At 52.7% G+C, this 24448-nt stretch overlaps 1 protein-coding gene and 1 pseudogene across 7 annotated transcripts in view; both read right to left on the bottom strand.

The window, feature by feature from the left end:
- CACNA1B (calcium voltage-gated channel subunit alpha1 B) overlaps positions 1-24448 on the bottom strand; it is a 189844-nt gene that overhangs the window by 96003 nt on the left and 69393 nt on the right. For all 7 annotated transcript variants that reach the window (XM_047830855.1, XM_047830852.1, XM_047830851.1 and 4 more), the window contains 6 exons: positions 20144-20256; positions 17785-17916; positions 17483-17555; positions 7996-8113; positions 4892-4959; positions 1757-1866 (listed from right to left, as the gene is read on the bottom strand). In XM_047830855.1, coding sequence (XP_047686811.1) covers positions 1757-1866; positions 4892-4959; positions 7996-8113; positions 17483-17555; positions 17785-17916; positions 20144-20256 — 614 coding nt within the window. The remainder of the gene's footprint in view (positions 1-1756; positions 1867-4891; positions 4960-7995; positions 8114-17482; positions 17556-17784; positions 17917-20143; positions 20257-24448) is intronic.
- LOC125150450 (40S ribosomal protein S14-like) lies at positions 10846-13348 on the bottom strand (annotated as a pseudogene).

The raw sequence follows: 24448 nt of genomic DNA, 5'->3' as shown, positions 1-24448 counted from the left end.
CAGGGAAGAGGCAGCTCTGACAGGCATCAGGCCCACGGGACAGCGCACTCACCTCCAGAGCGAGCAGAGAGGGCAAACGCTGAACTGAAACCCACAAGGCCCATGAAGAAGTCAAAGGCTCATCTGCCGCCCTTGCTAAGGCAGACCACCAGTAGTTTACAAAGCTCAGGAGAAGGGGCCGTCTGCCAGGTCACCACAACCTCCTCAAAGCAAGCCCAGGACCAAGCCGACCAAGTCACTGAACCAGCCAAACAACAAAACAGAGGCAACTAAACCCTGAGCACCCCAGCAGCTGTCTGAGAAATGACTGCTGTGTCTTGCCTGGCTCCCCGCAGGCCCCCTGCACCCCTGCCTGGGCCCCCCAGGGGCCTGTGATCTCCTCTGGCTTCTTCTCCCCCAGAGGCCAGTGCTTCCTGCTTGGCTTAGGGGCAGGTCCTCTGCAAAGGCCTTCCTAGAAAACAGGTCGTCACTCTTGGGACTGCTGAACAAGAACGGGGCTGCTATGATACACACTCACGCACAAGCAGACGCACGCGTTCCCGCACACCCGCACACCCACACTCCCAGCAAACACATCCACATGCCGGCACATACACTCAGCAGCCCAGATGCATGTGTCACCACAGATGTACCTGAGGCTGTTCCTGGTGCCCACCAGGTGGGTCCACATGGGAAATGGGAGGTGTTTGGTGGGGGGGGGGGGGGGGGGGGGGTAGGGTGGCACTGAAGACAAGCCAGCAGCTCCAGACAGATTCAGCCTGGCTCAGAGAGCGAGCTCCCCACAAAGACAGAGCTTCTCTGTGCTCTCTCATGGCCACGCTGACAGCAGGCCAGACCTTCCTTCCCCCTTCCCATCCCTCTCTTTCCCCGGCGGTGACCTCCCTCAGCACACTGCAGCCTTTGGCCCTAGGCTGTCCCAACTCTGAAGGCCCTAAGACCTCCAGATGTGGTTCTGCAATGTTCCTTCAAGCTCAGCTGAACCTCGGGATGACCAGCCTCCCCAAGGAAGCTTCAACCCCGCCTTCACCTTTTCTCATCAGCAAGGCTTCCCCTTGACCTCTGTCCCAACACAGAAACCTCAAAGACAATTTAGGAAACTGCATTAAGTCTCTTGGGCTGCTGAAATACCACCTAGAATCTTTCGGTTCACAAAATACATTCCTAAAAAGCTGTGCAGAAAACAGACGTATGGAGGGGCGACTGGGTGGCTCAGTTGGTTAAACATCTGACTCAGTTTCAGCTCAGGTCGTGATCTCACGGTTCATGAGTTCACGGAGCCCGGTTGGGATTCTCTCTCCCTCCCTGCTCTCTCTCTCTCTCTCTCTCTCTCTCTCTCTCTCTCTCTCTCTAAATGAACAAACTTTAAGAAAATTATAAAATAGATATATCAATACCTTACCCCTGACTCACAGTCTTCGCCCCAGCTAGGAGCTCTGGAGCCACCCAAGACTCTCAAGGGGCTAATCAGAGCCGATCCCACCCATGATGGGAGGACCATGCATCGTCACACCTTGCTCCAACTCAAACTGGGAGAAGCCATGGAGGCTCTTCCTGATGAACCCTCTGCTCACAGATTCCTGCAGGAAGGGAGCCGTTCCCTCTCATCACAGCTCCTGGGGGAGGCTGTGTCCCCAAAAGCCCCAGCCAACACAAGGTGCTCCAAGGAAGCCCCCGGAAGGAGTGCCCTGCTGGGGGCCCAGCCAAGAGACTCTGCAGCAGCCCCCACCACCCTGCAGTCCACCCCCAAGAGCCTTACGCAGCAGCAATAGAGATGTTTGCGGCAGACATGGGGCTCACTTCGGCCACTTCTTTGGCCTTTTGCAGAGCAAGCTTCTGATTGGCTGCTTCTTCCATCTCCTCTTCATCCTGTTTGAACAGACAGAGGTGTGCAGCTGGCCTTGGAGCTCTTCCTTCCATGGTCTAGGAGTCCTTGCTGCCCTCTGAACCGGTGGGCCAGGCAGCAGCCCCTGCGTGAGCACAACCCATCCAGGCTCCAGCAGCGAGCACCAATCCCACGCAAGCCCTCTGGCGGCCTGTACCTGCTGCTCCGGGCCGTGTTCCACAGGATTCCTGCCTCAGCACCCTCTTGCCGTGGGCCAGTCCCAGGGTGCTCACAGCTGGTGATCCCAGCCCTGCGCCTGCACCCCGACGCCATACACGAGCTCAAGCCACAAGGACCCAGCTGCTGCCTGCACACGTGTCCCACGGTGTCTTGGACTTGGCTCTGCCAAAACGCAAGCCCAGCCCTCCTTTCCTCCCACCCGCTGCCCCCACACCTCAGGGGCACCTGTCTCGCCTGAACAAAGCCAGCCTCTGCCCCACAACTGTGGACAAGGTCAAGGGGCAGGACTCTGCACCCTGAGCCTAGGTCCTGGCTCAGCATCACCCACAGGAACTGTCACCGGGCGAGGGTCAGGCATAGCTACCTCACAGCCTCTGAGCTTTCCTACCAGGACCCGTCGGATCACATCTGTCTACCTGTCCCTAGCCGTGGCTGTGAGAAGTCCCTCCTTGTGTCCCCCAACACATGGCAGCCACTTACAATGCCTGATGGTATCCCCTCCCCCACCAAGTTTGTGGGAAGGACCCCCATGGCTCTCTGACACAGGTGTAGATATCCTGCCCTGCCTCTGCCCCCTCCGTGGGAAGGGGAGTGGACTTCTGGGCAGACCCTCTGGCCCCGACCCCACGTCACTGGGCAAAACCAACATGCTCGGCTTCTAGGATCTAGATGAAAAGCTCCGGGCTGAGCCCATGAGCCCGTGGAGGGAAACCGAGGCCTCCACGTCCTCCACTTACACTGCTGAGACCACTGTTATTTCCCCCAAACCCAACCCCAGGCCCACCTGGCTTCCATGGAAGCTAGTGTTCCCACTGTGGCCCAAAACATCCCTAAATCTTATCCTAGAGGCCCCAAAATGGCAAAAATTAAAACCCCTGTTAGCTGCCTGCAGATTTCCCACCACAGCGAAGAGGTCTTCAAGCTTCAGGCCCCAGAGAGGAGGCGAAGCTCCATCTACCACAGAACACCCCTATCGAGGTCCTTCTTCAAGCCGCAGGCTCCATCCTGGTTTACAGCCCTCTGGGCAGAGAGGACAGGTGTTCTACAAACAGACTTCATAGAGTTTATTTCCACTTTGAAAAGAATGTAATACTGTAATACATTTGTGGGAATGTAAAGGAAGGAGGGCCAGTCCAGGAAATGCCCCCACAGCCTAACACAGGCCTCCACCTGCTCCACCTCCCAGGGAAAGACGATTCCTGAATAAGGGCAGTTGGTCCAACATCTCACAGGGTGTCTCTGCATGGAGACAGGGCCCTGAGGACATCGCTTCCTTGGTGTGTTCTCACCCACAGCGCGACCCGAAGAGGCGGCGAGAACTTCAAGCTCAAGCTCACCCCTGCACCAACACAGCTGGTGCCCAGACCACCAACGCTGCTGGGCACCCCCATTTCATGTGGTCCCAGAAATCCTGACACCAAGATATGTTCTGTGGATGCAGGGGATCCCCCTGACCCCACCGCCCGCCGGAAGCCCAGCCTGGGGCCAGGAGCAGTCATTCTCCAGCCACTCCTAGATGGCAAAGCCCAGTGTTGGCCCTGGTGGACAACAGGAATGAGCAGGCCAGTGGGACTTCCAGGTCCTCAGGAGGCAGCAGCCAGAGCAGGGTAGGCGTCTATACCCCCAGGCAACACCACGGCCCAGGCCTGGGCCCGGAGAAGAGGAAGTCTGAGCAGAAGCTAAGGCAGACACACTGAATAGGCCTGCCTCCCCCTGGAGCACTCCTCCCAGAGAACAGAGGAGGGTAGCAGGGCACCTGACACCTGTCGGAAGCACTGTGGCATATTTGCACACACCCATACTGACTGCAGAAACGTCCTGAACTTGCCCTCCTCAGGGAAAGCCCAAGTCAAGCTCACCCCGGAACAGAGATGATGTTGACAGTCGGGATGTGCTAGATGGTGAGGGCAGGACTGTGTCAGACACACAGAGGAATGTGCACAGGTGCGAGCTCCAGCACACACACATGGACATGGACAGGTGCACAAGCAGGCCACATGCTCAGCCAAGATGGCAAGCACGTGGGGTTTCTGCAGCAGGGGAGCACTCCCCTCAGGTGGCCCAGCGAGGCAGCAGGACCCTCCTCCTGGGAGCCAGGGCTACACTGTCCACGGCTGTGAGGGTGAAGGTGACCAGGCAGGGGGCTGTGTCGTTGGGAAGGCAACCACAGGGGAAGCCATGTATAATCACACCCCCCACCAGGCTCAGGGACAAGAGGAGAGTATTAGATGCCACCCGCTAGGCACAGCCAGGAGAAGAGGCTGTCCCGCTGCGGCACAAACAAGCTGACAAGGGGGCAGCAGCAGCTGCTCCTCCAGGCTCCAGCCAGGCCTGGCATCTGAGGACAGAGCTGCCCGGTAACTGCCTGAGCTCAACCAGGCACACTCCAGACTGGCCACAGGGGCCCCTCGCCTCCCAGGGACGAGCGCAGGGGCCTGGTGCAGCCTGCCCCTCACTTCTTAGAACTCTCTGGGCTGCATCTTCCATTCTTCATAACTCCCCCTGACTTTCTGGCCATTTTTTCCAGGTCTCGGATTCTCCAGAAGCTGCCCTTGTGCTCATCTGCCTTCCTGGCACATCATCTCTCACACTTCCTCAGCACCACCCCCCCACACACACACACACACAAACACGCACACATCTGAGTGGCAGCCTAACCTCTGCCCGTCTAGGACCTTGAGGAGATGCCCGTGGAGGGTGGTTACGTGGGTCCTTAACCCTGGACTGGCCCTTGTCGTGGCTCTCTGGACTCATCCAGAGTCACACACACTGCCCCGCCTGCCCCTCCCTGCCCGTCCTGGGCTGCAGGTGGTGCCCCTACCCACGCACCTTGGTCAGCTCCTGAGCGTTGGCGAGGTTGTCCACGGCGATGGCCAGGAAGACATTCAGCAGAGTGTCTGGTTGGCTCCAGCTAAGGAAAGGAACGCTTCTGCCCCCCCCCCACCCACCCACCCAAGTCTCCCACAGTCATGCTGCAGCTTGCCCCATGGAGAACAGGGTTCCTCATCTCCCCAGATCCTCTGTGACTATATACCTCTCAAGTCCCCTTGTTCCTCTGTCCCCTGTTGCCCTCAGACACAGACTAGCCACGCCGCCTGGTCTGCCCATCCTTCTTGCCCTCAGTCTCGTATCAACTCCCCATAATGGCCACACAAACTCCTTCCCCAACCCCATTCTTCAGGCCTGACTCTCCAGCCCCAAAGCTCAGAGGCTGTGTTGGATTAATTTGGACTGCCTACCTCTATCCCCACCTCCCCCAAATTTCTGGCCAATGTGAGAGGCCTCCCAACCAACACCTCCTGCTTTCACATGGGCCCCATCACCTTTGGGTCCTGTGAGCAGAGACCACCTAAGACAGACCATAAACATGCATATCCGGCCGTGACCAGTGCTTTCAGTTCCTAGGCTAGGCTTAGGACACCTGCTCAGTGCTGTTTTCTCCCTTCCTTTTTCAAAGTGAGGTCCTGGGGCCCTCTGTTTCAAGGCGCCCTCCTGCTAGAGTGGCAAAAACAACACCCAAGTCATGCTGATGGCAGACAACACTAGCACCCCCCACCCCTCACCTCACTGAGCCCTTCCAGGAGCACCATGACAAAGCACTACTACAATCCCCTTTTAGAAACGAGCAAGCAAAGGCCACAGAGGGTAAGTACCCCACCCAGGATCCCACAGTCAGGAGGGGTCCAAATGGCCCAGACGGGGGCCTGTGGTCGGCAGCTACCTCTCTGCACCGCCCTCCTCCAGTCTGTCCAGATCAGGCCACTAACGTGAGTCACTTCAATTTTCCTGGGGCTGGAGCTGCCTCTTCCCACAAGCTCCTCCCTGTGCACCTCAGAGCAGCGCCTCCCCAGAACCATCCCCTGCCTGCACTCTGTGCTGTGCCTCAGGCCCTCCCTGGGCCTTCCCCCGCTGCCGTCCCCAGTTAATTTCATTCCTCGGCACTGCTGACGTTTGGAGCCAGGCAACCCTTTGCGGTGGGATGTTGAACAGCATCCCTGGCCTGTGTGCACCAGATGCAGCAGCCCCTCAGCCCAGTCATGACAACCAAACCATCTCAGACACTGCCAGTGTCCTCTGGGGGTGAAGTCACCCCAGCCAGAGCCCTGTGTCCCCTACACCTGAGCTCTTTCACCACAGGCCTGGGGATTCACCCCTCGGCCCAGGCTGCAGCTATTCCCGCCAGTGCGAGGCCTGAGGAGCAGCCGGCTTTGTATGAGGCCGACAGCGACGACTGATGCTGGTCAGGCCCCAGTCTGGCAGGGAGGCCCCCCATATGCCAGGGCACTGCCTCGTTGGCAAGGCTGCTCAGGGCTCCAGCAGAGACCAGAGGACAGGACACCGAGGCCAGGGGCCGCTTCCCCACACTAACCACAGCCATGGACACTCTCAGAGGACTTCCCACACCTGAAGAGTGGGACTAAGGTCATGCCCTGGCACCTGAGGCCCAGCAAGAGGGGCACACAGGGGCAGCAGGAAAGATTCCCAGTGGCTAGCACGAGGCCTGACCGCACAGGGTCAGAATTAGCTGTGAAGGGCTTCAGGCCGCTGCTCAGTCTTGGGGGCTGTGGGCACCTCTTTCTGGACAGAAGTTATTCCCCACCCCCGCCCTCACCCCCCACCATTTGAAGCCAACACTTCAGGCTCCTTCACTCTCTGATAACCATGGCTGCCATTTACAGCTCTCCTCTCAGCCAGCCCCCAGGCCCCACCTGTCTGCTAAACACTGAAACAAGCACGGGCCCTCCTGAGCACCCTGGATCCTCCTTCCCAGGCCTTGTGCTCAGGCTCCCAGGGGGGCAGGGCGGGGCAGGGCTCCCCACCCTGGGGTCCAGGACCTGAGCCGTGAACGACACAGGGCTGTCAGGTGGTACAATCCTGCTGGGTGTGCAGCAGGAGAGACAGTCCGATGGAGGCAGAGAGAAATAAGGTCTGGAATGTCATAGGTCACAGGCTGGCATGACGGCCAGCACGCCAGGGGCAAGGAAGGACAAACGGGGTCAAGTGCCCAGGTGTGCGGGTGAGGAGACAAGGCAGAGCCAGCAGGTCAGTCTGGGAGGAGACGACACACAGGTGTTTGTCGCCAGCTCAGATCTTTTTCCAGGCTCTGCAGGATATTTAATACAGCAGATCTCCAAGTGGGGTCCCCAGGCCGCAGTACCAACACCAGCACCCCCAGGGGAGTGTGTTAAAATGCACATTTGTGGGCTGGAACCTGAGCTTTAACTGTCCTTGGGGTTTCTGATACACAGAAGACTTGGAGAACCTGAGTGCCCCTGCTCGGCCTGAATTTATTGCCCCAGCAGTGGGGCCACATTCGCACCTCGCCTCTCCTGGCCCTGCCCCCTGCCTGCATCATGAGCCCAGCAGCCTCCTTCTCCCAGGTGACCTGCCTGAGGCAGAGCTGTCACCTGCGCTGGGCTCTCCTTGACCCCACAGACCCACCCCCCCACCCCCCCACACACACACGAGGTCCTAAAACACATGCTTGACTGGCACCTGCTACAGGAAAACTTGCCTTCCATTTCTCTGCAGGTACTAGATTTTCAGCAGGGGAAAGTTCTTTAAAAGCCCAGTACCAAAACTTAATTACAGAATTAAACCGGGGGAAAAAAAAAAACTACTGCCCTGTGTTCGAAGCCCACGTCTTCCCACGGCAACCCTCCCGAGCCTGCCACTGACCATACCAACGCCCTCTGGACACCATACGCACAGTTCATGCTTCCATCAACCTTGGCCCACAGCCTCCAGATCCCCCAAGCTCAGACTGCCTCGAGAGTATTCACTGTCTAGACTTAAGCCAGCTCCCCAGAAGGAGAAGCTCCATCATTCACACTCAACGAGAAGGCGCCTCTCCTTTTCATGGCCAACACACCCCGCACCCCCCCAGGTTCCCTGGGCCCAGACCAAGCACTAATGCACTGCAAGAAGGATACAATTTCCAAACAGCGTCAGGACAATGAAATAAAAAGAGGAGAACATGCCTTTGCTGACTCCACCTTGCGATTCGATCCCATGATACATCACTGCGTTCCAGTCCTCTCCTGTCAGGATCTGTGGAGGGATAGTACCACAAGGCATGCCTACACGGCCACACGTGTGTGCGCACACTCAGAGTCAAGACATGGCTGTGTACACACGCACACGCACAGGTTTCTGGATGATGGGGTTTCTGTAGGTCAAGGTGGCCCACGGTCCTCCAGAAAAACTTCCAGAAAGACATGGCTGCTGAGCTAGGTCAGGCCTCAAAAGATGACTATGCTCTAGCATTTCCAAAAACAGAAAGGGGGTGGCAAGCAGAAGGAAAAGGCGAGCGAAGGCAAGGAAGAGAACAATAGCATAAGCTGGAGAACTGAGGCAGGGCCGAAGAGGCAGAACTCCCCACTCCCAGAGCCATGGAGGCCATGATTTTATAGATGATGGGACAGTGCGTCCAGCGGTGAGGGTAGCTAAATGCAATGTTGCCCCATCAAGAAACATGTGTCTCTCAGCTACTATATTTTTGGAAAAGTACAAAAGCATCAAGTAACAGACATTCATGTGTCCACCAATAAAAATGGACACTGCTGGGGGCACCTGGGGGTCTCAGTCGGTTGAGTGTCTGACTCCAGCTCAGGTCATGATCTCACAGGTTGTGAGTTGGAGCCCCGCGTCGGGTTCTGTGCTGACAGCTCAGAGCCTAGAGCCTGCTTTGGATTCTGTGTCTCCCCCTCTCTCTGCCCCTCCCCTGCTCACACTCTGTCCCTCTCTCTGTCAAAAATAAACATGAATTAAAAAAAAAAAATAGACACTGCTCAATCTGTCCCACTGGCATCGCTGCCCACAATCACTCCTGACAGACGACCCCACTCACAAACTGGTGAGGAACCGTGTCAATAGAGTTCTACCCATGTGACGTGCACGTATCTATAAATAAAATATGTGTGTTTTATATAAAACATGTGTGTTTTAAACACACACAGGAAGGTATCATACTACACACATCATTCTTCAACTTGCTGTCCCCATCCAATATATCTTTGAAGTTTATCCATGTGATACACACATGTCCACTTATTCATGTCCCCTACTGTGACCCTTCAGGCATCCACCCACATGCCTCCTGACCACACCTTAGCTGTTTCCAGTGTTTTGCTACAGAGTTTCACTGTAAACGCTGCAAACTAGGACCACCAGGCAGCCGGTCATGCCAGCCTCTGACTTCACGAGGTTTCCGGATCGCTTACTCTAAATTACATCTGTAGTGGACACAGTTCCCATCTGAGGGGTGAGAAGGCGAGCTGATCGGGCGTCATCTTCTGGGGCCTTCTCCATGGTCTCAGGTTTCGGACACCCCGTCTTCCCCACACGGACTGTGACACTTGCGTGCGTGTCCTTGCACATACTAGCCCTCTGTCTGCAGGAGCTACTGGAAATGTTCTCAGTTCCTTTCTGTCTTATGACAGAGGGCAATGCAGCCAAATGTGTCACCGTTTCCTTCGTGCTTTCTGCTTTCTGAACCTCATTTAAGAAATTCCTCTCCATCCGAAGGCCATAAAGAGAGTCTCCTACACTTTCTTCAAGTCATTTTAAAGTTTGATTTTTCAGCTAGGGTTCTAATCCAACTGGAGTTTGTGGTAACTGCTCTGTGGATGCATGGGGATGAAGATCTACATTTTTCCCCAGTGGAAAGCCACTTTTCACAGACCCACTTTTTAAAACATCCTGTCCCCTTTGAGGTATAACGCCGTCCTCCTCCTAAGACCGGCTTCCTACCTGGGCATGTTTCCGGGTTCTCTGGTCTGGTCTTCTGGTATTTTGCCTATGTACCTCATGATGCTCCCCACTGTCGCTTCGTAAAAACTCTTGACATGTGGTGAGGCAAATCCCTCCTTCCTGAATTGTCTTGGCCATTCTTGGACATCGACTTTTCCACATTATCAATATGCTGAATTCCAAAAACAGTCCTGTTGGAATTTGCATCAGGACTACATTGAATTCATAGCTTGAACTAGGAGAACAGATACCTTTACCATGTTAAGGCCTCCTCATTATAAATATACTTCCTGAATACCAGATCTGTAGGTCCTTTAATAACAAGTTATAATTTCACCCATAAAAGTCTTGCATTCTGTTTGCAGATTTCTGGGTGCCTTACAGCTTTTGTTGCCTCTGTGAATGAAATCTTTCATTTTAATTAAATTTTCTAGTTGAATGATCAGATCATATAGGAAAGCTCTATTTTTGTATATTGGTCTTGTGCTAAGCAACACAAATGAATTTTATGCACTTGGCAGGACTCACCTTATAACCTGCCAGGCTCAGGGCAGGAAAAGAGCTCTACAGACCCCTTTTCTTTAATGGTTATAAAATTATCCAGGTTTTTCATTTCTTCTTAAGCCAGTTTAAATCTTTGATATTTTCCTATAAAACTGCATGTTTCATCTTAGTTTTCAAATGTCTTGCCTAATATTCTTTCGAATTTAAAAAAAATGTCTCCCTTTCCTGTAGTTACACCTCCTTTATGGGCTATACTTTTTATTTGTGTTTTTTTTCCTTGATCAGTCTTGCTACAGTGTCATCTACTTTACTAGTCTTCTTGAGAACAAGCTTTTTATGATTTTTGTTTTCTTGATGTTTTAGTTTTGTGTCACTAACGTCTGCTTATTAACCATTTTTTCCTGCTTTCAATCTTTTTTTGGTTTTACTCTGTTCTCTTTTCTAGGGTTTTTTTTTTTTTTAGCTTGCATAAAGACAATTTATTAACAGAAAACAATAATTTGAGGAATCCTGTTCACAAACGGCAATCACAGTGACCTGCTATAGGAGGGGATGGGGGTGACATCCTCAATCCACCCAATCTTCATTCCTGAGGGGCAAGGGCTCTGAGGGCTGACTGGGCCCCATGTCCAAGGGTCTTGGTTTGATTTCCTCCTGCAGAGGAGGATTTCCTCCTGCAGAGTTTGATGTGGACAGCAGTGACGCCCAGCTCCTTACACCTCTGGGCTACATCCTGGGCAGCCAACACGGCAGCGGAGGGAGAGGACTCATCTTGGTCTGCCTTCACCCTCATCCCGCCAGTCACGCAGCAGATGGCTTCCTTGCCAGAAAGACTGGTGACGCGGACAAAAGTGTCATCGAAGGAAGCAAAGATGTGGCACACACCACACACATTTTCTCCTTCAGCTACCTGAGGTCCAAGGCTGATGACCTGATCTTCCTTCTTTTCTTTCCCCTTGTAAGGTGCCATTTCTGTGCATCTCCTCTAGACTCCATCACTGGAGACTCTTTTCTGGGTTTTTAAGATGAGTATTTAACTAGTTTATTTTCATTCTTTCTTTTATTTGTTATAAAAAAGGTTTTTTTAATGCTTATTTTTGAGAGAGACAGAGCGATAGAGTGTGAGCGGGGGAGGAACAGACAAAGGGGGAGGCACAGATTCCGAAGCAGGGTCCAGGCTCCGACCTGTCAGCACAGAGCCCGATGCAGGGCTCGAACCCACGAACCGTGAGATCATGGCCTGAGCCGAAGTCAGATGCTTAACCAACTGAGCCACCCAGGTGCCCCTCTTTTATTTTGATAATTGCATTTCACATTATACATTTTCCTCTAAGTATTCCTTCAGCTTCATCCCGTAAGCTTAGATATTATTGTTCATCTAAGGATTTCATAACATCCATTGTTGATGTTTTCTTTAACTTGGTCCGTCAGCTTTCAAATGTGGGGAAGATGTCAAATAACTTTCTACTAATGATTTCTATTTATTTAAATTATATCTAGAATGTGCCCCATCGGATAACAATTCTTCAGTATCTGTAGGAATTTCCTGGGTGACCTAACACGTGGTCAATTTCTGTAAATGCTCTATAATGACTGTTTGGTTTGTTATCTAGCAGCTGGGTGCAGGGTTCTACAGACGTCAACCGACGTGTTTTTCACGAGCTCTTCTGCATCGTTTCTAATCTTCTGTCAGCCTCATCCTATGGTTTGAAAGAAATGTATTATAAACCTCTTATAAGATGTGGACTTCCACGTACTTCTGTCAGTTTCTGCTCAGTGTATTTTTAGGCCGTGTTGGTAGGTCATGCAGATTCAGGATTGCTGTCTTCTTTTCGTCGTTATGTAATATACTTCTTTATTTTTACTAAGGCTTTTTTTTCCCTTAACTTCTATTCTGGCTGATGTTAATATTACACCAGCTTTCTTTTGGTTAATGTCTACTTAGTTCATCTTTTTGTGTCCTTTTATTTTTTATTTCTGTACTATTTCAAACGTTCAAAAAGGCATGATGAATAAATTTTAACAACCCTCCGTGTACCCACTCCCCGGCTTGAGAACTGAAGCATTCAAAGGGAGGTGGCACTCCTTGAGTGGAACCCCCTCCCCCCCTCCCATTCCCCCAGCCCAGCCCCCAGCGACACGGCACACCCTGAATCTGGTATTTATCATTCCCACACAAGCTTTTATACTTTCATGCATATATGCCATAAGCAATACTGTTTTGCATGTTTTCATCCTTATTTAAATAGTATCATATGTTGTGTATTATTCTGAATCTTATTCTTTTTTGCTTAATATTATACTTGCGAGATTCATCCATGTTAATACATTTAATTCTAGGTCATTCATTTTCCTGCTGTACAATAACACAACACACTTTTCTCATCGATCCTCCTGTTGATGAACTTTGTGGTGACTCCCAGTTGTTTGCTATTATAAATAATGTTGCTACAACGTCTCACAAGTGTCTCCTTGTGCAATTGGGTGGGAGACTTTCCAGAGCACAGACCCACAACAGGAACTACTCATATGTAAGTTCTAGTTATTAGATTTTATGAAATCACTTTCCAAAGTGGTTCCATCAGCCCAGCAACAGCATAAAGTCACCCGCATGTCTCCACATCTTCTCTAAACCTGGTATTATTGGGTTTAATTTCTGCTAAACTGACAGACAGGCAGGCTATCTCAAGATGGGTTGAATTTGCATCTCCCTGACTACTAGGAACGCTGGTAATAGTCCTTACAGGCTCACTCATCAGCCCGACATCCTCTCCTGTGAGATGCTTGGTTACACTCTGCTTTTCCCACTACATTATTTGTCTTTTCTTTTCGATTTGTGGAAGTTCTTGATATATTCTGGACACTAACCCTTCGATGGCTATTTGCTATTACTGTGAAAATGTCTTCTCCAAGTTTATGACATTAAGAACATTTTTTTCAATGTTTATTTATTTTTGAAAGACAGAGAGAGAGAGAGAGAGAGAGAGAGTGTGTGTGTGAGAGAGAGAGAGAGAGACAGAGAGAGAGAGAGAGAGAGAGCAGGGGAGGGGCAGAGAGAGAGACAGGGAGACACAGAATCGGAAGCAGGCTCCAGGGTCTGAGCTGCAGCACAGAGCCCAATGCAGGACTCGAACCTACGAACCACGAGATCATGACCCGAGCCAAAGGTGGATGCTTAACTAACAGAGCCACATGGATGCCCCAAGTTTATGACTTTTAAAAAACATTTGTACAGTATCTTTTGATGCACAGAAATTTCTATTTTAATAGTCAAATTTGTCAAACTCTTCCTTTATGATCTGTGCTTCTTCAATCTTAGGAAGGATTTCCCCTGCCTTGAGTTTAGTACCATTACACTCCTCTATGTACTGCTAAAGTTTCAAATTTGCTTTTCACATTTAGGTCTTAATCTATCCAAACTGATTTCAAATCTGGTGCAAAGTAGGAATCCAATTGCGTGTTTTGCTCTATGGATAACCAAATTGTCCCATACTGTCAGCAATTACAACACTCAAGTTTTCTGTGTATATAAATATTCCAACTGTGAACATTCTTTCTTCCTTGCCAATCCAGAGAAACTGTTTCACATTTTCTTGTTCTACTGCACTACGACCACTGGTACCAGCATAATCTGCTAAGAGTTTTTACTTGAAAGGAATGTTGGGTTTTATCATGTGATTCCATTTTTTTAGAAAAAGTGTATTTCAGACACACATAGAATATGATGAATCCACACAGTCTCAACAGTGAACCAATCTCCCAATCTTGCTTCTCTGTTCTCTCACTCTATGCCATGCTCTTGTTGGGTTCGGGTGTTTTTCTGATCACACAGGGTTTTTTACTCCTTTAATCGGCGAAGATGATGAATTCCATTAATGGACTTTCTAATGTTGAGTCATCTTGTGTTTCTGGGTTAACTCAAGTTGATCATAATGATAATTTGTAAGCAAATCTAGATTTGATTAGTCATTGTTTCCCTTCTCTCTCTGGGTTTGTGATCACAACCTGTATTTTTATCTTAGGGTTATCCTTATCTAGTTGTGTCACCAGCAAGACCCCCACTGGCCGCCCTTCTTCTTCACATGAACGTTAGCCTTAACTTTTCAGAGGCAAATAACGGGAAGAGCTCAGCCACCTGGACCAGCTTGAGCTCAGTCACGAACTCCCACCTCGGCAGGCGGTTGCCTTTATCCCTTTACCTCTTTCTAATGTGAAAATCTCCTTCCGAGGTGGAGCACAACTCTCACTAGCATAGCAGATGATGCGCGTACAGGCATGTTTCCTGAGCGTGCATGAGTGACCATATACCCACCTCTATATATGTTGACAAAAGCTCCCCTTCCTGAATATTCATATCAAAGGAACACATTCACCCCACATGGGGGGTCATGGCTTTGGAAGTTATTCCCCATGATCTCCTTACTTACCGCAAATAAAAGTTTCCTTTGTGTGACAACTCCCCCTGCCTGTAGTCTCTGCCTGTAACTCATCATAAAGCAAATTCACATTAATTCGGTCATGGTTTTTTATATCAAGGTTATTCTAGTCTCATAAGATGAGCTCGGTGCCTTCCTTTTTATCTTCTCTGGAGTCATGTGTATAAAACTGGAATAATGTCTTCCTTAAATATTTAGTAGAATTCACTCATAAAATTAGAACATGGTGGCTTGGGGGGGAAGGCTTTTAATTATTCAACTTCTGAAACAGTTCAGATTTTTAAATTCTTCTTGGTGAGTATAATGTTCTTTTTTTCTTCCAAGTCACTGGCTTTACTAAATATATACATGTCTGCAGTGCTTTCGGCAATCGGGGGGTTAGTGACTCTCCGTATTAGCATCTAAACGTTCCAGTGCTAGCTCACACTTGAACCTCGGCTCTCTGGGTTGGCATTCCAGGCTGACAGGTGCTGTTCCTCAGTATTTCAAAGTTACTCCCCCAACCTTCTGCCATCAGGCTGTCCTTCTTCTGTAGCGAATCTCTTTCTAGAGTTGTTTTTAAGATTTCCTCTTTAACACAACATGTCTAAGCTTGCCATGACTTCCGCTCACCCTGCTCAGCTCTCTGAACACACACGCTCTAGGACTCGGCTGGAACCACACTGCTGTCGGCTCTCTCACCCGACATGGTGCAGCTGGCTCAGTTCCTCCACATCTTCCGGCTCACCCGTCCTTTCTTGGGTCATATCCAGTGTATAGTTTACCTTTTGGGTTGTTTTTTTTTTTATTTATTTATAGCTATCTGTTGCATTCCTAGGATTTCAGCTTAGTTCTTTTTTGTATTAACCTGTTCTTGGTTCTTAGGTACTTTATGTTTTAATTTTGTGTTATGTGTTACGAGCTCTTGCTCTAACACTCTATAGCGCTCAAGCACATTGGGCACAAAGTCTCCTGCATTTCTTCTGCTATTCCTGTCTTGTTAGCAGTGAGCTCACCTTCCGACTACAGATGTTGTCAGCCCTCTTCTGTAGGGTCAGCTTCACCAGGGTTCAGCCTACAGGTTCACCACGAGGCCATGTGCTCTCCCTCTGCCCTCCAGCCCCATTCAGAAGCAGGAGCTCCCATCTTAGGGTCTCAGGCCCCCGTCCAGCACCATCCATGGAAGACACAGGCCTGGCCTGGCCCGCTGTCTGCCCTTGAGATCTTCTCAGCCTCCTCTGGCCATATTTGCTCTCTCTCAGCTCTGGTCCTCTGCCCCTCAAAGGGCCACACACCAAGTGCCACATGGATGCTTCTGACACCGAGCCCGCCTGCCTCGCACAGACCACATTCCAGGCGCCCGGGTCTCTTCATCTCTCATCACTGTTCCACTTCCAACCCACAGTTTGTTTTCTGCGTGGCTGGGTCCTTTTAATTTCTAGATGTATCTATTAGCTTATTGCTGTGTTCAGACGAGAGGGGGTCTAAGGTCTAAACCAGAGCCATCTTTTCCCCTAGCTTTGACCTCCTCTTCCCCTCTATCCCACACCAGCACCATGAGCCTCATTCGGCTCCTTTCTGTTCTGTTGCAATAAACCGAACAAAGCAGAGCCCTGTCAATCACATCACCTCCCTGCTTTGGGAGCCCCTGTGCCACCTCCTGCTAGCCAAAGCCTCTGGGCCTGGCAAGGAAGGCCCACCCAACCTGGCCTCTGCCAGCCCCAGTCCTTCTGCCACAAACCTTGTGCCTTCGCTGCCCCCAGCCTCCACTTCCTGCTACTGTGTCTGGAACACACTCCTGCCAATTCGCCTTGCCTGCCTTTCAAGATCCCACTGGGCAGCCCTGGTGACACACAGGAGGAAGGCACTCCTTCCTATCACTGACCAGATCACACTGTGCAGGAAAGGTCATGACCACCCGCTGCTAGAGGCCATAATCTGGAGACCAAGGGTAGCCCCAGAGACCAAGGGTCCAAGCTGAGCCCCTGGCCTGAGCACACATGGCCTTTTGGGCTTCCCTAAGAGTCATCATGGGCAAAACAATAACCCACCCCACCCTGCTCAATCACAGGCATGGTGTCCAAGGAGGTTCATACGACAGAGACATTTGGCATCCTCCTACAGGTGAGGACAGCCACAGGGGCATCAGGGCTGCCAAAGCCCTGCAAGGGGACAAAGTGCTAAACCCTTCAAAAGGGAACCCTCTGAGAGGGCAGAGATCACCTGAGTTGATGCAAGGTTTGCATCACAGAGGACATGGCCCAAGAGCCTGAGCTTCTCAAAGAGTCACGGTGACCAAGTTGTCCAGACACAAAAAAGAACTGAAGGGTCACCAGACCTGACATACAGGTGGGAGAAGCTTAGGTAGTGCTTTGCTGTTTTATTCTCAAAGGGTCAAAGACAGCCTTGACTCCAGGTCCTGGTGCTGAGACATAAGTTGGTGGCTTGAAGTCCAATGGCCACTAGACAGTTGGGTCCCCCAGGGACCTACACATGCTTGTTGGGACAGCATCACAGCACCCAGCTTCCCTCCAGAACTAGTTCCTAGATCTGGTGGCAGGGACCCAGGGACTGGAGGCCTACACGCTGGAGACCTCCCTATGCTCATCTCCTGCTTGTTCTCTTCTATTTTCTGGAAAGTTCTATCTGAAATGTTGGCTGTTCAGGTTGTGCTGAGGCACCAGCAAGGGGCTGACAGGGAAGGCTGCCTTCCCAGCACCTGGAGAGCTGAGGGAACCAGAAGCCTTACCTGGAAGACGGTAAGGATGGCCGCGGGGAAGGTATCAAAGTTGGTTGTTGGGGTCTCATCTTGAAAGTTGAACCTGAGGAAAATAAGAAGTCTTGGGAGGAGGCAGCCTCATCAGGATCCAGGGGCACTCTGGCATGCCATGCTGTCCCAGGCTGTGAATGGGCCGTGTGCTCGGAGCCACTGTCTTCCTGGGGGACCTCCAGGTGGAAGACAGGTGGAGGGGCCTGGGCAACACGTCAGCGTTCAGCTCTGCCTCCCCAGCGGGGGCCCTCAGCCTCATACGCTCCCTAGGACCCACTTACTGTCCCCCGAACAGCTGCATGCCCAGCAGGGCAAAGACCACGATGAACAGGAACAGCAGGAAAAGGAGGCTGATGATAGACTTCATGGAGTTGAGCAGAGACACCACCAGGTTCCGCAGGGAGCTCCAGTACCTGTCGGGGCACATGGGGTCTGTCTGCACCTGGCCATGTCCGCCGAGGCCCGACCCTCACGCTGATGCCACGCTCTGGACTCTCACTGTCACACCTGTGGCTTCCAAGACCTTCTAAACCCCAAGGGCCCCACACCTGGATGGGCAGCGAGAGCTCTTCTCTAGAGTTCCAGATTCCTCCACCAGGGGCTCCAGGGGGAAGGTGAAGAGCCCATGTCCAGTGCTGGACTCACTCTCATCTCTCAAACCTGCCCTTGTCACTTTGCCCAGCAGAACTGTGGCTGACCTCTCTCCACCCCTCAACACCCAGGCAGCCTCCGGGTGTCTGAGTGGGGGCTCAGACCACAAGTCAAGAATGAGCCACACCAGAACATAATCAGCCCCCTGGCCTGCACCAAGCAGGTCCTCAGCGCTGTGATGGGTGGTGTAAGCCCGGTGCCAATGCCCCTCTCAATGCCCTCTCACCAAGGGTCTGGGACACAGCATGCGGTAGGGGGGCAGCACTGCGAGACCATTTCCTGGCATCCCACAATGCCCACCCCTCCGTCGCACTCTTCATATGCTCCTGGAGGTCAGAGACCATGTCCCTCTCATTCAACTGGACCCAAGCACACAGGCCCCAGTGAAGTCTGCTAGTGGCCTGGCTGTTGACAGCTCACTCATTGAGTGACTGGGAGTCCAACCCCATGCCAGCATCAGAGAGCTCCTCCCTAGGAGAGGCCAGGACACATGGCCTCCAGCCACTGGAGACATGCCACATGCCTCTGTGCCTCTGCACATGCCGTTCCACCACCCTGGAAAGGTGGGGATGGCAGGACAGACATCAGTCACCTGTGCGCACCCTGCCCCTGGGCGTCCCTGGGCCCTCGATGGTGCCAATGTCACAGAGGCTCACCTGTCTTTCATGAATTCTCTTTTAGGGCACTCAAGGGTTCACAGATGGGCTGGAAGGCTCTGGAAAAGCCGGCCCACCTCAGGACAGGGGCCATCTGGTTTCCAGAAGGAAGTGGAGCCCCTAAGACACCAGGCCCCTCAGCCAAGGTGAAGGCAGACCTCGTGGTCACCTCCCAGAGCGATGCACATGGAAGCAACAGAGGACTGACACCAGACCGCACGAGGCATCCAGTGGCATTTGTGGACCCAGCTAGGCCAAGCTCTTGCCCAAAACTCTCCTGCAGTGACACCATCGTGTCCTCAAATGGTCTTAGGTTTGGATTTGAAACAGACTGGAAAAGACCAAAAGAACTCCCATCTACCCTGGGAAGATCAGTGGGGTCCTGAGAGGCCACTGGAGGGGTGACCTAGAGCCCAGGCTGCGGGGGACACTGCATGGAAATCCATGCTGGAGCATGTGTGGGCTACATACTGATGGCACAGGAGTCCAGAAACTCTGGGTAGATGAGGTCCCTGCTGTGCTGTGTGGCCACAGTTAAGACCAGCTGAGGGCACGGCAGCCTTTGCTGTTGGAAAGACAGCTGTGGGTGAGGTGTTCCCCGTCTTCCCACCACTAGAACCCTGGCACAGAGGCCCAGCACTCAATAACTACATCACACCTCCGCATGGGCCCCACCCCCTCAGAGACAAAATGCAGCAAGTCGCGTCCAGGGTTACATAAAGAACCAAGTGGAATAGAACTGAACACACAGGCCTGTCACTGTCCTCTTGCCACAGCCTAAACAGGGCAAAGTCAGGCACACGGTAGAGAAAGCAGGCCTGGGAACGGGAGCCGTGTGGGAACCAGGGGTTCAAGTCGCAAGGTCAAAGTCAGCTGAGGCCTCCCTCCCTCTCTGGGGGCTGCAGGGAAGGTGGGCAGATTTGGGGCCAGGATGATTAAAAAAAAAAAAAACTTCCATCTGATGGCTTCTATTTCCCCTTTAACTAAGAAGCAAAGTAACACTTTGAAGGTTGAAAGATGGGACTCTGGTTTCAAAAGAGGGGACGGTATGAAACTGTGAGGAGCAGGCTAACTAGGAATCCTGCCGGCAAGTCAGGAACAACCCTGAGGACAGACAGGCCCCCAGGGCCAAGACACAGCCATGCTGGGCAGGTGTTTTATACCCATCTTTTGTATTTAAACCATTATTATAAGCACAAAAAGAGGTTCCAGACGGCTGAGTTCAAAGCCAGCACCATGAATTCCTAGGAACAAGCATGCTGTGTCGACCAGTCTCACACGTGACCTGCATTCCCCGTCCCCACCTCCACCCAGGAGCACACAGGTGACATACTTTGTGACTTTGAAGATCCGCAGCAACCGGAGTGCCCGCAGCACGCTGATCCCGAAGGAGGTTCCCGGCTTGATGGCGGCCCAGACCACTTCAAAGATGCTCCCCACAATGACCTGTGGTGCAGACGGGGTCGGCCTCAGGCACACGCGCGCAAGTGTCACGCACGGGCCTGTGCAGGCAAGCGTCTCCGCGTGTGTGCGGCGGGATCACTCCCAGCATCCGCAGCACAAGGTACACGCCTCACACTGAGCTCCTGCGCCCACCAGTCCTGGTGCTCACCTGCGCCCCAACGTGTCCACCCCGTGCATACCAGGGGGACACAGGGTGTAGAGGGAGGGCAGGCCGACTGGTTTCCTGACCAACTCCACATCAGATCAGCCTGACGTCCATGTTCTCCCAGGCACCGAGAACCTGGTGACTGTGCCAGGACCAGGGCCCTGAGGTATGACTGGAGACTCCTGTACAGTTTAACGTGGTCCACTAACCCGTACGTCTGTGCTGGCAGGTGCACAAGCTGTGGGCCATCCCAAACGCACAGCCGTGCTCTGCATCTCTCTCACGTCGAACACAAACGCATGGGTCAGAGAACACCAGGGAGCCCGACGCCTACGGGCCTGCTGTGGCACTGGCAGCACTACAGTGGGACCAGCTTGCCACCACCTGTCCCTGGCGACCCTGAGCACCTCTACCAATTTTTCACAGCACACACGCAGCCTCCAGATGTTTGTCTGGGGCTGGTGAGCACTGTTTCCCAAAGCTACATTCTTATTGCCAGTCTTCCAGCACTTCTGTCTTCCCTTAACCCTCAGAATTTGTTCCCATTCGTTCTTGATGCAGGTGGCCCCTGAGATGGCCCACAGTGATTCCCCTCTACTTGGTGTCTCCCCCAACCTTGAATATCCTTGTCCCCTCAAGGGTGGGTTGGACCTAGTGACGCACTTTGAGCAAAGAGAATGTGACAGAAGTGACGGGCTGTCACCTCTGAGATTCGGTTCCAAAGACTGGCTTCCTTCTCCATGCTCTCAGCTCTGCCGCGGGCAGCCAGCTGCCGTGTTGTGGGACATGAGGAGAGGCCCCCGTGACCAGGAACTGAGGCCTGGCGGCCATGAGCGACAGCTTAGGCATGAGCTCCCAGCCTCCAAAGAGCCTGTGGTGACTGCAGCCTCGTGGCAGAGTGACAGCTGGGGGGCCCCAGTCAAGTGGCACCTGACTCCCGACCCACCGGGAGTCGGTGACTCCCGACCCACCAAGATGAGAGATAACAAGTGTTTGTTGTTTTAAGCCACTAAGCTTTGGGGCGACTTGTTACACACCGAGAAAAACCAATACGCGTTTTGGAGACAGAAGCGGAGCACACTCTACGTATAAGCCCTACGATGTGGGCGGGGTTTTGGAGCCAGAGAATGGGCCCTGAGCAGCACGTCAGCGAGAGCCCACAGCGCCCTCAACACACTACCCACGGGTCCTGGACAGCGAGGGAGTGTGAACGCTTCACATAGGTGTCTGGGGGGACAGCGAGGACATTGGCAAGAAACTACAGGGAGCCCTGCTGTGCACTGCCAGGAAGTTCGGCCACACGGTCGCCCGCGGGTATGTGAAAAGACGAAAGCGAGCCATGTGAACCAGGAGGCCTCCGAGGCGTCTGCAGGTGCTGCCGGGGTCTTCTTGCTGCACAGTCAGGGTGGGAAGAGAGAGACGCAGAGGGAAGTGCCGTCCTCCAGGACGTGCCCGCTTTGGAAATGCTCCCCTTCTCCAGACAGCAAATAGTGCCACATTAGGAAACGGCACAGTGCAAAGAAACAGCCAGGGCAGGGGCACGACTGTGACACTGCGGGAGCCTGAGAGCCCCGTTCAGTCCCATGTGAAGCCCCACGGAGATAGAGGTGAACCTCGCACGTCAGCCCACTGAGCAGCAAGCCTTCCAGGGCCCAAATGTGCCCCGGTCTCAGTCCGCTCAGCACGGGCACCCAGTGGGGAAGGGCCGATCGCTAGCGTAGGGACAGCTTTTGTCAAATGGGGTGAATTCCAGGAAGACTCATGACATACACACGATGCTCTGAGAAGACTTAGTTATGCAGGAACATCACCAGCTTGGGTTGAAAGAGACGGAGACAGTACAAGACAAAAAATAGGCCTTTGGGTTCCCAAAATTCTACTGGTAGGAAGCAGGCTGAGAGAACTGTCTAGCTGAAAACATATGTTATCTTTTCTGGAACAAGAAAGGTGACACAGAGGCTAAAACAAAAAGCCCAAGGGGCTTCCTAGCCCTTAAGAACTTATCCTGGTGTCTCCAAACTTTCCCAGCAGGATTCCAGAATTGCTGTGGGCCAGGGACTCCCTGTGCACCCTGCTGTCCCCTCTGAACATGACCGTCTACGGCAGGTACCCAAGTCCATCCCACCACCATGTGGGTGATACCTCGTCTCTTTAGTTCACCAGATCCATGGGTGGAGAGGGACCGAGCAGCTGTCCTTGAGGAGCCACCCTGGCCTGATTTGGGCGATGAAGCCCTAGACTCTGAGCTGGCGCCATGATGGGATGTGGCTGGGGAAGCAGGAGGAGGTGGCTGTATCTGCACTAGGAAAGATAGAATCACTGGGAGCCAGATGGTGGACTGCGGCAGGCAGCCTCTAAGATGGCCCCCAGTGACACTTGCCTCCTGGGTTTCACGTCCCTGGGTAATATCCCCCACCCCTGTTAAATGTGGGCTGGGCCAAGTGACCCACTCCTAACAAATAAAATACGGCAAAACTGATGGGTCATCTCTCTGAGACTGGGTTCCTGTGTTTTCTGTCTTGGGTACTCTCGGTCTCTCTGTCAGGTCACAAGCTGCCATGTCGTCAGGACACTCAAGCAGCATCGGGAGACATTCATGAGACCGAGATTGAGGCCTGCCACCAACCATGTGAGCGAGCTTGGAGGCCGGTCGTCCGAGTCCTGTCCTATCAACAGCCACGTGATGAGCCTAAATGCAAATTCTCCAGTCCTCATCCAGGCTTGAAATGACCGCATCCCAGCTGTCAGCGGGACTGTGACCTCCTTGAGAGACCCTGGGCCACAGCCATTCAGTCAAGCTAGACCTGGACTCCTGATCTGGAAAACTGTGACCCAGTAGACACGCTATATGCTGCTCAACTTTGGAATAATCTGTTAGCTTATGGGTAAGTCATTCCATGTCCTGGGATCCAGTTAGTTCAAACCAGAAGACACAAACACATTTACAAGTTTAAGGACAAGTTTAAGGGTTCTCTGAAAGCTCTTCAGCTCTTTGGATCTCCTCTGGCCTATTATGCACTACAGCCTTTCCCTGTAACTAAGAAGGCAAAGGACAAGAAGGCGTGTCTCAGAAACGCAGGTGTCCATGTCTCAAAGCACGCCCTGGGCAGCCACCACCCCTCCTTCCCCACAGAGATCAGGCAGCCTTGCGTGGTGTAAACCCGCTGCTCCAGAGCCAGCACTCCTGGGTCCACGCTGCCTCCCCCACAAAGTAGCTGGGCAGCCTTGGGCCAAGCACACCACCTCTCCAGTTACTCATCTACAAAGTGGGAGTCCTTGCGAAGGTTTAACAAAGCCGTGGACACAATGTTCCATCAACTCCACTGACAGAAAAAGTCAAAGTCACACTGAATTTTCAAGTTGAAGTTTTACTTCTGCCTACGTTTAGGGCCCCCCCCCCACCCCCCCTGCCAGCTCCTGAGAACTCTGCAGAGGTGTGAGTGAGCCTGCCTCGCTCGGGGAGGGCATTGCCACATCTCACTGACAACCTCTAGTGGGTCAGAACGCCTCCCTGGGCTCTGGGCTCAGCACCAGAGAGGTGTCCACATGCTCTGCTGGCCTGGGAAGGCCTGTGCCACTTCCTGGGCTCTGCCCCAGTGAGTCTTGGGAACACCTGCCTTCGCAACTTCCCTGACCTACAGAGATTGGTGAAGGGACCCAGGCCGGGCCCACGAGGAGGGCTGGACCATCGTGGCTTGTCAGTCCTCCCCTGAATCATGTGCCAAGCTGCCCACAGCCAGATCTGTAGGACAGTAAAGACTCAGGATCACAGTCCCCTTGAGCTCTGTTGGGGACACTGAGCCCTCCATGGGACAGCAGCACATTTAAAAGACTGCTGTACCAGGCACACAGAGGGTCACAGCACCTTCAGTGATCTTAAGATCCTACAGACAGGGTCGGGGATGGGAAGCAGGATGTCGTACAGGTGGGGAATAGACTGTGGCTGGAACCCCCATAAGTCAGGGCCCGAAAAGGACAGGCCTCCCCTCTGTCAAAGGCCCCTCACCATCTATAGGAAGCCTTTTTGAC

This window comes from Prionailurus viverrinus, chromosome D4 (genome assembly GCF_022837055.1).
Source record: "Prionailurus viverrinus isolate Anna chromosome D4, UM_Priviv_1.0, whole genome shotgun sequence".
In the NCBI taxonomy this organism is placed as follows: domain Eukaryota; kingdom Metazoa; phylum Chordata; class Mammalia; order Carnivora; family Felidae; genus Prionailurus; species Prionailurus viverrinus.
This window is presented reverse-complemented; position numbering and strand designations above follow the sequence as displayed.